At 53.8% G+C, this 13,774-nt stretch overlaps 1 protein-coding gene across 4 annotated transcripts in view; it reads left to right on the top strand.

Annotated features, from left to right (window-relative positions):
* PLEC (plectin) overlaps nt 1-13,774 on the top strand; it is a 53,815-nt gene that overhangs the window by 4,795 nt on the left and 35,246 nt on the right. The window contains exon 1 of one of the 4 annotated variants that reach the window (XM_081497134.1): nt 12,372-12,480. The exons of the other annotated variants lie outside the window; for them this stretch is intronic. Coding sequence (XP_081353260.1) covers nt 12,435-12,480 — 46 coding nt within the window. The 5' untranslated portion in view covers nt 12,372-12,434. Of the gene's footprint in view, nt 1-12,371; nt 12,481-13,774 lie in introns of those variants that run through there. 4 annotated transcript variants of the gene reach the window in all.

Raw genomic sequence — 13,774 nt, 5'->3', positions numbered from 1 at the left:
CTCAGCTCCTGGCTTGAGCCTTGGGAATGGGTAGGGGGCTGGATTGGGCCTGTGCTGGTCAGGGCCACGGCCAAGGCCCAGGGACGGCCTCAAGGAGGCAGAAGAGGCTGGGCTATGGGCTGTGGGCCTGATGGCTGTGAGCCCCTTGGGCCCATGGAAGCCTGAGGCCCTGGCCCATCCGCCCCTGGAGTGGAGGGCTGCCCCCCCGCCCCCCGTGGGGAAGAGGGGTGAGGCCTGCTGGGCTGGAGGCAGGGAGGAGGCAGAGGTTCCCCTCCTGGGAGTGCAGTGAGCACTAGCAGGCTCGGCCCTGAGGGACCCCTACCCAGCTCTGCACACCCACTCCTGGTTACTCACTGGCTGGGGAGGGCCTGGCACCGCCTCCTGGCCTCGTCTCACGCTGGCATTCACCCCGCCCCCACTCTTGCCCTGTTTGCCCTCTTGGATGCACCTTCCCCATCTGCCTCCAAAATCCAGCCTCTGCAGCCCTCCCCTCATGACCTTCGCACCCTCCCCAAACCCCGGGGCACCTCACTGTCCACACTGGACCTCACTGTCCACACTGGACGCGTCACTCCCCTGGAAATCCCCTGTGCTCCCCACAGCGTCCTGCCCCTCCCGGGGCCTTCTCCACTTCCTGTCTGCCGGCCCCTGGCTCCAGAGCAGATCCCTGCGGGGCTGGAGAGCCAGGCTGGGCTGGGGGAGGCTGCAGAGGCCTGTGGTCAGCTGTGGGAGGGCAGGGTGGGGGAGTTCAGGTGATGCAGGCCAGCCTGTGGCGGGAGGGTATGTGGTGAAAGAGCCCCCCAAACCCCCATGGCGGCCCTTTGCACATGGGTCCAGAGGCCTGTCCAGGCAGACAGAACACAGAGTCCAGGACAGGGAGTAGGCGGTCCGGCTGGGAGGGTCTGGGCAGCCTGTAGAGAGTTCAAGGCTGTGCCCTGGGGCTGGGAGCCTCAATGTGGATAGGAGGAGGGGGGCTGGAAGGTGCTCACCAAGCTGCAGTGATCCTGGAGGGGGCACGGACGTGGAGTGGGGAAGGCAGAGGTGAAGAATGTCAGCGGGGGTGGTTGAGGGGGCAGGTCCTCCAGGCAGGGCTGGGGTAGGGGGTCTGCTGGAGGCACCCCTGGGAGACGTCCGTCTTAGAGAGGGTGGGGCGGCGGCGGTGGTGTGGGGAGTGTCCTCGCGTCTGCAGGACATGTGCCCGGCTGGAGGGGTTCCCTCAGCTCCCTGTCAGGCCCTGGGCACCCCGTCACGTGACCCACCCTGTCCCATCCTGGACTCGGTTATCTGTATCCCTGGCACCAGCCCCAGGCTCTCAGCCAGGATTCAGGGTGCTTGCATGGGTGAGTGGGTGATCGCATGGGCTGTCATCTTTGGTGGCCAGAACTCAGTGGGCAGGATTGGGATCTGGCAGTTATTTGGGACTCTTGGAGAGGGCTTTTGGTCTGTTTATGGTGAAAAGCAAAATGTGCTAAAAACAGACAGAAAAGCACTATGAGAATATAAAGAAAAAAGGTGAAAGTCACACCTTGGGTCCCTAGTTTCACTGGCTGGGGTGACCATAGTGTGTGTGTGTGAGAGAGAGAGATGGACAGAGAGAGAATTCAGTGGTTTTAGCAAATTAATAGACTTGTGAAGTCATTTGCACCATTGATTTCAGAACATTTATAGTCCCCAGCCCCTGGCAAACACTGATCTACTTTAGATCTCTGTGGATTTGCCTGTGTAGGACATTTCATATTAATGGACTCATCCAACTTTGTGTCTGGCTTCTTTTGTGTGGTGTAATATTTCTTCCATGTCATAGTGCATGGTTCGTCATTCCTTTTTATGGTGGTATGACATTCCGTGGTAAGGAGAGACTATGTTTGGTTTACCTCTGCCTAGGGTGATGGGTTTGGGGGCTGTTTCCACCTTTGGCTATTATGAATATGCTGTTGTGAACACCTGTCTGCCAGTTTTTGTGTGGATGTATGTGCTCATCTCTCTTGGGTATACACCAAGGAGTGGAATTGCTGAAACAAGTGTTAATTCTATATTTAACTGTTTGAAGGACTGCCAGATTGCTTTGCAAAGCAGCTGCACTGTTCGGTGATCCCATGAGCCAGTGTGAGGTTTCTAGTCTCTTCACATCCTCACCAGCACTTATTATTATCTGCCTTTAGGGCTCCCCTGGTGGCTCAGACGGTAAAGCATCTGCCTGCAATGTTGGAGACCCCGGTTCGATCCCTGGGTGGGGAAGATCCTCTGGAGACGGAAATGGCACCTCACTCCAGTATTCTTTCCTGGAAAATTCCATGGATGGAGGAGCCTGGTAGCCTACAGTCCATGGGGTCGCAAAAAGTTGGACACGACTGAGCGACTTCACTTTTGATTATAGCCATTCAATCCTAGTGGGTGTGAAGTGGTTTCTCTTGATTTTGATTTGCATTTCCTGACGCTGTTGAGCATCTTTTCTTCTGCATATTGGTTATTTCTGTGTCTTCTTTGAGAAGTGTCCATTCAGAGACTTTATCTGGGTTTACCTTGGGTTTTTTCCTTTTTATTATTGAGTTGTTAGTGTTCTTCATGTATTCTAGATATAAGTCCCTTATCAATTAGAGGATTTGCAAAAATATTCTCTGATTCTATGGGTTGTGTTTTATTTTTTTGATGGTGTTCTTTGAAGCCCAAGAGATTTTAATGGCGAGTCCAATTTATCTATTTTTTTCTTGGTTGCTATGCTTTTGGTGTCATATCTGAGAAACTTGCCTATTCCAAAGTTATGAAGATTTATATGTATGTTTTCTTCCAAGAGTTTTATAGTTTTTGCTGTTACATTTAGTTCTTTTATCTGTTTTGATTTTTTGAATATGGCATGAGGTAGAAGTCCAACTTTATTCCTTTTTTTTTTTTTATTTTGCCACACAGTTTGCTGATTCTTTGCTCCCAAACCAGGGATCAAACCCAGGGCCCCGCAGTGAGAGCGCTGAGTCCCAACCACTGGACCTCCAAGGAAGTCCCCCAACTTTACTCTTTTGCTTGTGGATATCCAGTTGTCCCAGCACCATTCACTGAAAAGATTCTTCTTCTCCCACTGAGTGGTCTTGGCACGCTCATGCTTGTTAACGGATACAGTACTAAGTATTCCATTATGAGGAAGTACCTCACCTTATTCATCTGGTCCCTTTACATTTGGACATTTGGGCCTATCATTAAAAGTGATTTTGTTTTGGGCCTTCCTTGTTGGTCAGTCCAGTGATCAACAGTACATCTTCTAATGCTGGGGACTCGAGTTTAAGCCCTGGTTGGGGAGCTAGGACCCCACATGCTGCGGGGCAACTAAGCCCATCCTCCACAACAGAGATCCCGAGCGCTGCCACCGAGACCCAATGCAGCCAAGTAAATGAAGAGATATTTTTAAAAATGATTGTATTTCCAGTATACTAATGCATATATATGGAATTTGAAAGATGGTAACGATAACCCTATATGCGAGACAGAATAAGAGACACAGATGCATAGAACAGTCTTATGGACTCTGAGGGAGAAGGTGAGGGTGGGACGTTCTGGGAGAATAGCATTGAAACATGTATATTATCATATGTGAAACAGAACACCATTCCATGTTCGATGCATGAGACAAATGCTCAGGACTGGGGCAATGGGATGACCCAGAGGGATGGGATGGGGAGGGAGGTGGGAGGGGAGTCCAGGAAGGGGAACACATGTAAACCCATGGCTGATTCACGTCAATGTATGGCAAAAACTACTATAATATTGTAAAGTAATTAGCCCCCAACTAAAATAAATAAATTTATTAAAAAAAAAAAAGAATCAAAAAAAAAAAAAGATTGTATTTCTAATTTGGCCCCTGGTGTAGATGAGCCAGCAGGGCTTGCTCCCATTCTCCCCCCTCCTCCGGGGGAGCTTGGGTCATGGATTAGCTGGGAAAGGGTCTTCCCAGATGGATGGTCAGCACTTGGCAGGGACCGTTCCTGCTGCCCTGGGGCCAGGAAGGAGCCGGGGGGCGTCTGCTACCCATATGCATCCTGGGGTGGTGTGCATCCAGGGCCCGTGCTGCAGGGAGGAAGCTCCCGGAAGGACCCCGGAGGCTGGTAGATCTTGGGCAGGCTGGTGGTCAGGTGGGCCGGGGGCTGGGGGCCGTGGAGTGGGGTAGGCGTGGCTGGGGGGCTGGGGTGCAAGGGAGGCAGGCGGCAGGAAGTCAGAAAGAAGTGTCCACATCAGGTGTCTTTGGGTGGGTGTATGGCTTTTATGATCTTGATCCAGGTCTTATTTTGTCTTTCAAGCGAGTGTATATTTTGAAGTTTTGAATGTATCTTTTTCCTCCTTTCTTATTAAATAAATGGCTACATGGGAAGTTTATCCAACAGACAAACAGACACAGAGTTAAGCCTCAAGGGGCACGCCTGAGCTTTACTGTTACTACCACAGGACCTCATGGGTGTTTTCACAATACAGATCGCCCCCCAGCAATACCCCCGCTTTGGGTTCCTGTGGCTGCCGTAATAAATCGCCACAATCTGGGTGGCTTAAAATAACAGAAATGTTTTCTCTCACAGTTTTGGAGCCAGAAGTCTAAAGTCAGGGTGTCGGCAGGGCCGAGCGCCCCCAGAAGCTTTGGGACAGGTTGCGTTTCCAGCCCCCCAGCTTCCAGTGGCTGCATCACTGCGGTGTCGCCTCCGTCTTCAGCATGGCCTCCCTTGCATCTTCTTTTCTGTCTCTTGTAAGGACACTTAGGACTGGATTTAGGCCTTCCTGATAGTTGGTAGGATGACCTCATCTCAATACAACTGCAAAGACCCTGTTTCCAAAAATAACTTTCATGGGTTCTGTCTGGTTTTGGAGCCACCATTCAGTGCACTGCTACCTGCCTTCTGAAATTCATGTCTGTCACGTGCAAAAGACATTTGCCTCTCCCAGCATCCCCAAAAGTCTTACAGCCACAACACTCAGTCCAAAATCTCACCTAAATCTCATCCAAAGCCCCACATCTCATCTAAGTTGTCTGTATCAGGTATAGGTAAGATTCTGCATATGGTCCACGCTGGGGTGAAACCCGTCTCAATTTGTGGACCTGTGAGCTAGAAATCAAGTTGTACACTTCCAAAATACAATGTTGGAGAGGCATAGAGTAGACAGCCCCACTCCCAAAGGGAGGAAGAAAAGATAAAGGGGTCACCAGTCCCCAGCAAGCGTGCAACCCAGCAGGGCAAGTTCCAATATGGCTGAAGCCCTGAGAATACCCATCTGGGGCTTGATGCTTTGCTCTCTGTACCTTTATCTCTGCTGTCCTCTGTCTCTGGGCCCAAGGCTCTGCCCTTGGAGTCATCTTTTGCTTTTTTTAAAAGAAATGTCTATTTATTTATTAGGCTGCTCTGGCTCTTAGCTATAGCATGTGGGATCTAGTTCCCTGACCAGGGATCGAACCCGTATGCTCTGCATTGAGAGCTCGGAGTCTTAGACACGGGACCATCAGGGAAGGCACGATTTTTCCCTTGATGGGCGGCATATGTTTGAAGCTGAGTAGCTGCTCTGTTGCCCCATTTCCTACCTGCAGAACCCCTGCATTCCAATATCTGCTTCATCCTCTTCCATCCAAGCTGGCAGTGTTTCTGCTGATACAGCACCCTTGTCGACCATGTGGGTCTCCCGTGTATGTCACAGGGACCCATGCCATCAGGGAGGAGGCTTCCCCTTCCCAGGTGGCCCCTCTCTGACCCCAGCTTGTGCTGAGATGGTTGGATCTGCGAGTCAGACATCAGCTCTTTTCAGAGGACAATTGTCCAGTCATGTCGTTGGCTTTCTCTCCTCACAGCGAGTCTCCCCACAGTCACCTCTCCTGAACCTGAATAGGTGTGAAGTTCCCGGATCACCAGCACTGACTCTCTTCTTGTTTCACAGTTCCTTCCACGATTGACGTCTTTCCTCCTGCACTTTACTGTAAGGAACAGGTAAAAGCCAGGTCTCACCTCCCACACTTGGCTTGGAAACCTCCTTAGCTAAAGATCCAAGTTCATCTCTTGCAAGTTCTACTTTGCACCTGACAGTGGAACTCAGTTCAGCCAAGTTTTTTGCTGTGTTTGATAAGGATCACCTTTCCTCCAGCTTCCGGTGATTTGTGCTCAAGGCAGTCTAGGCTTTTTCTACCATGCTCCTCAAGTTCTCCAGCCTCTTCCGTTACCCAGTTCCAAAACCAGCACCATGCTTGTAGACATTTGTCACTCCTGGTAAAAATATCTTCATTAGTTTCCTGTGTCTGCCATAACAGATGACCACAAACGTGTGGTCCGAAACAGCAGAAACTTCCTCTCCCCTCTGGAGGCCAGAAGGCCAGAGTCAAGGTGTTGGCATGGCATTGGCTTCTCTGAAGGCTCCAGGGATGACCCTGCCTGCCTCTGCCTCCTCCAGGGTCTGGTGGCTGCGGCGTGCCTTGTGGCTGCATGCGTGCAGCCTCTGCCCCTTCTTCATGGGCCTGTCCTCTGGGAATCTCTCTTCTGCCTCTTATAAGGGCACTATTATTAGGTTTAGGTCCCAGCCAGATATGCCAGAGTGATCTCGTCCTGATATCCTGAACTTAATCACATCTTCAAAGACCCAATTTCCACTAAAGATCACAGTCACCGGCACCATGGGTCTCTACGTGAACATGCCTTCCAGGGCTGCCATTCAATGCCACGCCCCTCCAGGTTGCCTGAGTGGTTGACTGATGTTCTGTAAAACCTCCACAGCTTTGTTTTATGCTTGTTTTTAAGAAAAATATGCACTGTATTTTATAGTTTAACTTAGTTTTTGTGTAACTTTGTAATCTAATATTGTGAAGTATTTCACAATTGCGGTTTTGGACTGTGAGTTTTAAATCATTATAACTAAGATCAAACATATATTTATTAATCAAAATAGGAACCATTACTATCAACACATTTTTGCCAACAAGAAATAAGTTTATTCCTATAGTGTAAAAATCCATGCTTTGGGATTCAGTGAACTCTTGGAAAGCATTTTCTGCCTCCTTCTGGCTGTGGAAGCGTTTTCCCTGCAAAAAGTTGTCAAGATGCTTGAAGAAATGGTGGTTGGTTGATGAGAGGTCAGGTGAATACGGCGGATGAGGCAGAACTTTGGAGCGCAATTCATTCAACTTCTGAAGTGTGGTTGGTTGTGCGATGTGCGGTCAGGCATTGTCGTGGAGAATACTTGGGCCCTTTTTGTTGACCAGTGCTGGCTGTGGGTGTTGCCATTTTCAGGGCCTCTCATCGATTTGCTGAGCACACTTCTCAGATATAATGGTTTTGCCGGGACTCAGAAAGCCGTAGTAGATCAGATGGGAAGAAGACCACCAATCACTGACCATGACCTTTTTCCAGTGCAAGTTTGGCTTTGGAAAGTGCTTTGGAGTTTCTTCCTAGGCCAACCACTGAGCTGGTCATTGCCAGTTGTCATATAAAATCCAGTTTTTGTCACTCACTGCAATCTGTTCAAGAAATTGTTGTTGTTGTGTAGAATAAGAGAAGACAGTATTTCAAAATGAGGACTTTTTTGATTTGCGATCAGCTCACGCATGCTAAGTCAGCTCATGAGGCACCCACTCATTCAGTTTTTTCACCTTTCCAGTTTGCTGCAAATGCTGAATGACCTTAGAATGGTCGATGTTGAGTTCTTTGGCAATTGCTCATGTAGTTGTGAGGGGATCGGCTTCGATGACGGCTCTCAGTTGGTCGTTGTCCTTGTCAGCTTCCGACAGCTGGCCACTGTGCTCCTCATCGTCAAGGCTCTCGTCTCCTTTGCAAAACTTCTTGAACCACCACTGCGCTGTATGTTGGTTAGCAGTTCCGGGGCCAAATGCGTTGTTGATATTGTCTCATCTGCTTAACAACCCATTTTTAATGCGAATAAGAAAATCGTGCCAATTTGCTTTTTGTCTAACATCATTTCCATAGTCTAAAATACAGATAAACAGCAAGTAATAAGTTACTAGCAGAAAAACAAAAAGGGAGAAATGAACATTAACATGATGAATAGCATAATCACATTTATTTAAGAAGGTATTCTGATATCAAACAGCAAATGTCAACAGCATAAAAACCGCAATTACTTTTGCACCAATGTAGTGTTTTAGATACGTGTAACTTCTTTTTATTTAATGTTACAACAAATACAATCCTTCTATGACATTAGTTCATGATGTGCACGGTAATCATATCCTCTTTATTGTGTATTATTTATGTATTTGTGTCTTTGGTCGGCAGCAGCTGTACTAAGGGAGAGAAGGCACACGAGGTGTGTCTCAGGCACGGAGAGTCGGTCCGGCACCACCACGGCATGTTAGCGGTCAGTGGAGGAGCATGACTGGGCTCAGGCACACATGCCACCCGCTGGTCTCAGCACCACCTTACTGTCGTGTCCTTGGGCAGCTCCCCGCCCAGGACCGCATCCTATTGAAACTGATCTCCTCCCATGGAACAGTAGATTTGGTCTAGTGCAGCTTTTTTGCTGTTGGAAACTACTACATAGAAGAGCTATGTCGCTGGATCATGTGTGTCTATGGCTGTTGTTAGAAATGGAATTTCTGGGTCAAAGCAGCAAGATTTAAGCTCCAGCTGAACCATGGTGCCGTTTTGTTTTTGTTTTTCACCTATCAGATTGGCAAAATTCCAGAACCCCGGTTTCTGGATTGTATTGGTGAAATGGTGGGAACCAGGCCAGTGAAAGTGTCTATCAGGCCTAAAAACCACAGTGCGTGTAAGAGCAGAGGATGGGGGCAGTGCCTGAGGGAGGCTGGGTGCAGGCCTACAGCAGGGGACCTCCCCACAGTGCAGGCGAGGGGTCACTTTTTGTGTTGAAAGGGGGAAAACCAAGAATCATGTTTGTATTTACTTGATTTTTCCCCATAAAGAAATTTCATAGATTTGAAGAGGAAGCCAGTCCTGACTGTGAGTTGCATATTATGTGCAGGGCGGGGAGGGGACAAGATGGGGGCACTTTTCTCTGTGTCTGGGGAATAATTCCTATTCAAACACAATATTTTTACAAGGTCCTAAGGTGTCTGCTCTGGAGTAGGAAATAGCAACCCCCTCCAGTATTCTTGCCTGGAAAATTCGACGGAGAGAGGAGCCTGGAGGGTGACAGTCCATGGACTCGCAGAGTCAGACACGACTGAGCAACTAACACACACAAGGTTGTCTGCCAGGTTCTGCAGCGCCTGAGAGGGCTCGCTCCCTCCGCCTGCCTTGCACCCCGTGTCAGGGCTGCAGACAAACAGCAGCACCTCGCTGATCTGATATGAAATCACGTGAGCGGGTAAACGTGGCAGTCATTAACAGTTGGCGTGTGGGGCAGGCATACCTGTCAGGAACGCAGCTCTAGGTTGGGCGCAGTGGTCCTGTGGGGTCAGACCCCTGCACTGGGAACGTGAGTCTGCATGTGGGTCTAGGTCTTTCTTTGTGCTGTGGGGCTTTCTGAATTTAAGTCCTGACTGGTTTTTATCAATCTGTGCCAGAGGAGTTTATATCATGCATTGCGAATGCAGGGTTTCTCCCATCCTTCTTTTTCTAACTCACCATTGTCAGCCTATAAGAAATCTCTCCAGTCTTTAGAAGGATGTTGCAAGCCGGCCATTCTAGTGAGCTCCTTGTTGGTTCTGATGGGTGGTCGATGGTGCTGGTTTAGGTGCTGAGGAGACAAAGGACATTTGTCACCACTGCGGTCAGAGTGGCATGTATGCGATTTCCTTTCCTCCTCACGGGCCTGGATCCACCTCGCCAGCAGCTGAGCCCGGAGGCTCACCCTGGCGTCTGGCCTCGTGGCTTTGGGAACATCCCGGCTACCCTGCTGAGTCTTACTGACCAGCTGCTCCTGCTTCCAGTACTTCCCACAGGGGAGGCCCCTGGGGCAGTGTCACCGTCAGACTCAGAGGGAAGTCTGGTCTCCTGTCAACAGCTGGTCCTCCCCACCCATGGTTCGGCCACTGGGGACTTAAGTCATTTAAGGTCCAAAAAGTAAAACTTGAATTTGCTGTGGGTGCTCTTGGGGTTCACATTGTAGTCACAGTTATCTCCATGCTCCCGGCGGCTCTGGCTCAGACGGTAAAGAATCCGCCTGCAGGGCAGGAGACCCAGGTTTGGTCCCTGGCTTGGGAAGATCCCCTGGAGGAGGAAGTGGCAACCCACTCCAGTACTCTTGCTTGGGAAATCCCATGGACAGAGGAGCCTGGCAGGCTAGTCCAGCGGGTTACAAGGACTCAGACACAACTGAAGGGACTGACACTATTTATGTAGCATTTGCACTGTATTAGCCTATATGCAAACACTGCGCCAGTTTTTATAAGGGACTTGAGCATCCAAGGATTTGAGTGTTGGCTGGGGTTCTGGCACGACTTCCCCTCAGACACTGAGGGACCCCTGGACCTCCTTTCCCAGTATATTGGGCCACTTTGTAAAAATCAGAAATCCCATTGAGTTTTTATGCTGCTGCTGCTGCTAAGTCGCTTCAGTTGTGTCCGACTCTGTGCGACCCCATAGACGGCAGTCCACCAGGCTCCGCCGTCCCTGGGATTCTCCAGGCAAGAACACTGGAGTGGGTGGCCATTTCCTTCTCCAATGCGTGAAAGTGAAAAATGAAAGTGAAGTCGCTCAGTCGTGTCTGACTCCTCGCAACCCCCTGGACTGCAGCCTACCAGGCTCCTCCGTCCATGGGATTTTCCAGGCAAGAGTACTGGAGTGGGTTGCCATGGCCTTCTCTGGAGTTTTTATGAGTTGTCAGCAATTTTGAGATTGATGCCTAGGTTTTCTCCTTTAATCTATTAATGAGGTAAACCTCTGTTAATAGTCTGCCCCTTGTGTGATTACGGGGGACCCTACATAGAAGCTGTCTGTGCCTATCACCTGCCCACCAATCACTAGTGAGCTGCCGCAGGGCAGGCTGTCCTGGTAGGCACAGCATGAAGCTGGGGAGCCCTGGTGGGAAACACGGACTTGAAGGCAGGGAGGGCCGTGGGAGCAGAGGGATGGTCTGGCCGGCAAGCAGGGTGTGTGGGGGTGGGGTCCCCCTTGGCCCTGGCCCGGGGCCACACCTGCCAGGGTCTCAGGAGACTTGGGGGGCACTGTGTCCCAGACAGAGGGGCTGGGAAGGAGGGGGCCTGGCTGTGGTGGAGCAGCTCAGCTCAGGTCCCAGGGACCATGGGGGTGTGAGCTGCTTCTTTGCTCATCAGCCTGTACTTGTGGGTGCTGCTGGCTTCGCCCCTGTGGCATCATCATGTGACCCCAGTCCTGACCCGACACCCGGCGGGCCTGCAGCAGGAAGGGTGGATGCCTGAAGGTGGCAGCCTGCCCGGGGAGGGCGTGGGCCCCCAAGGAGGAGCCTTGGGTGAGGACAGAGGGAGGACTGGGGTGTAGGCCTGTGGGAGACAGGGGCGCCTGCGCCCCCAGACCCGCACAGAGGACCAGGGTGGAGTGGGAGGTGCGGCCTGGGGCTGACCTTGAAGCGGTGTGCCAGCGGCACCATGAATGAGGCCGAGCTCATCCCACAGGGCAGTGCCAGCGGGGACATTCTCCCCAGGGCACCGGCAGTGATGCTTGGCATCCAGGAGGCTGATCCTGTCAGCAGTAGGGCGAGTGGTGGGGACCCTGCGAGATGTGCTGGGACCCAGACAGTGGGTGGCAGATGGACAGACCAGATGGTGGAGCCACCAGGACCCGCGGGGCCGACCCATGTGGGATGACGCCAGGGTGCTGGCCGGAGCTGCTGGGTCAGCATCCAGAGCTGGGAGGCAGGAGCACCCCGAGACAAGCCCGGTGGGGAGGCGGGGGCTGGCTGTCACTTGGGAGGGTCATGTCACCCGACGGGCTGAGGTGACCCAGAGAAGCATGTGGGTGGAGGAGGGCCCCCAGCTGAGGGAGAAAGTGGAGAGCATGGCAGGCGGGGCAGTGAGCGGTGATGAAGGGCCCTACCTCTGCCCAGTGGGACCCACCTTGGGGCCTCACCTGGGGCGCTGGCTGGGGAGATCGCCAGGAGGTCTAGACTGTCGGGCCTCTCCTGCAAGGAGTGAGTGGCCATGATTTCGAGGTCAGGAATGCCACGTGCAGGGGCGGCTAGCAGGGCGCTCCGAGGGTGGCCAGCTGTGAGGGTCGGGGGACTGTGTGTGGGGGGTGGGCCTGCCAGGCGCGCCTGGATCCAGCTTGCAGGCCTGGCAGTCTGGCCGGGGTCAGCGGGGTCAGGCGATCGAGAGCTGGAGGCCGGAGGGGTGCCGGCTGCGTCCGACGGGAGCATGCGCCGGCCGGCCAGGCCCTACGCATTGATTAGCCGAGGCCCCGCCCCGGCTGGCAAGCCCCGCCCCGCGCCTCCCGGCTCCTCCCCCAGGCTACGGCTCTGGCCTGGGCAGTGCAGTGCGGGGCTGGAGTCTGCGTGGCGGCGGCCGCGCCGCCCTCAGCCCCAGAGGAGACATGGACCCCTCGCGAGCCATCCAGCAAGAGATCAGCTCCCTCAAAGGTGCGGGCCGAGGCCAGGGACCGAGACAGGGGCTGGGGTTTGTGGACCAAGCTGTGACCTCTGCCTGGATGCAGTCCCCACAGAGCTGCAGGAGACTGCAGCTCTGGGGGCAGCTTTGGGAGTGGGGAGCTGGAGCCCCAGGAGGCCCGGCCCATGCCCCTCCGGGACTGCACCTGGTGCGAGGTCCTCCCGAGGCTGGCTGGGAGGGCTCCAGCCGCAGCCCCGCAGCCCCGCAGTGTGTCGGGGGGCGGGGCAGCTGCGGCGGCGGCGGCGGCGGGGGCGGGGCGGAGGGGGGAGCTGGCCTTTGCTGGCGTTCGGGTCGGCACTTTCTCCTCCTGCGCTCCGTCGAGTCCCCGCCCAGCTCGTCGGCCTGCCCCCAGCGTCTGAGGGGACCCAGCCGGGCCTGGGGGATCACGGGGGGGAGGGGGCGGGAAGCGCCAGGCTGGCTGGCCCCGGGCAAGTCCACACTGCGGTTCTTTGTTCTGGGATGGGGGGGCTAGGGGCTGCCCAAGGGCGCCGACTAGTTGCCCTGGAGACCCAGAGGGGCCTGGAGTGGGATGGAGGGGGCCGCCCTGTCTGCCTGCCTGGGTCCTCCCTTTGCTGAATCAGCGGCTGCGGTTCCCGCAGTGTGGGGGCTGGGCAGAAAGGGGCTGGGACCTTGGGGGCGCAGGGGCGGGAGTGCGCTGGGAGTAGGGCCGAGGGAGGTGTGCTGCAGCCGTCAGCGCGGGCCAGGCCGCGAACATCCTGCCCCAGGTCCTCCGTGCTCCTCCCCTCAGCCCGTGAGGCCGGGCTGGTGGGCGGGATGGGGACGCCCCTTCGCGCCCTGCCCCCTTTCTTGAGCGTCGCGAATTGCTGCCCTCTCGTGCTGGGAATGGCAAGGGTGGGGGTGACGGGGCTGAGGCCTGTGCAGGGCTGTGTGGGAGGAGACCTTGGTCTGGGGGTCTTGGGTGAGGCTTGAAATCATTTTGGGAGGGGGGATGCTTTGGGGTTGGTTTGGTGAGGTATTTGGGGGTTGGGGAGGTTAGATCGGAGAATCAAACTAAGAAAATGTGCGTTGGGTGTACGGGGTAGCTGGGAGGGAGAGGAAGTAAGCGTGGGACTGTGGGGTGGGCAGGGGGAGCGCCGGTGGTCTCAGAGAGAGCTGAGGGACAGGCCAGGAGTGGCCTTCCGCGGCCACAAGGCCAGGCCGGGCCGCTGTCCTGAGTGCTGGTCTGAACCCACAGCTCGTGTTGGTTCCCCAAGCCACAAGTCCTGGTGGCCTGCAGGGCGCGCGGGCGCCGCTCCGCCGAGCGGG

This window comes from Giraffa tippelskirchi, chromosome 6 (genome assembly GCF_054371585.1).
Source record: "Giraffa tippelskirchi isolate mGirTip1 chromosome 6, T2T-mGirTip1v1.2.pri, whole genome shotgun sequence".
NCBI classification, from domain to species: Eukaryota; Metazoa; Chordata; class Mammalia; order Artiodactyla; family Giraffidae; genus Giraffa; species Giraffa tippelskirchi.
Note: the sequence above shows the minus strand (reverse complement) of the source record. Positions and strands in the feature narration are given on the sequence as shown.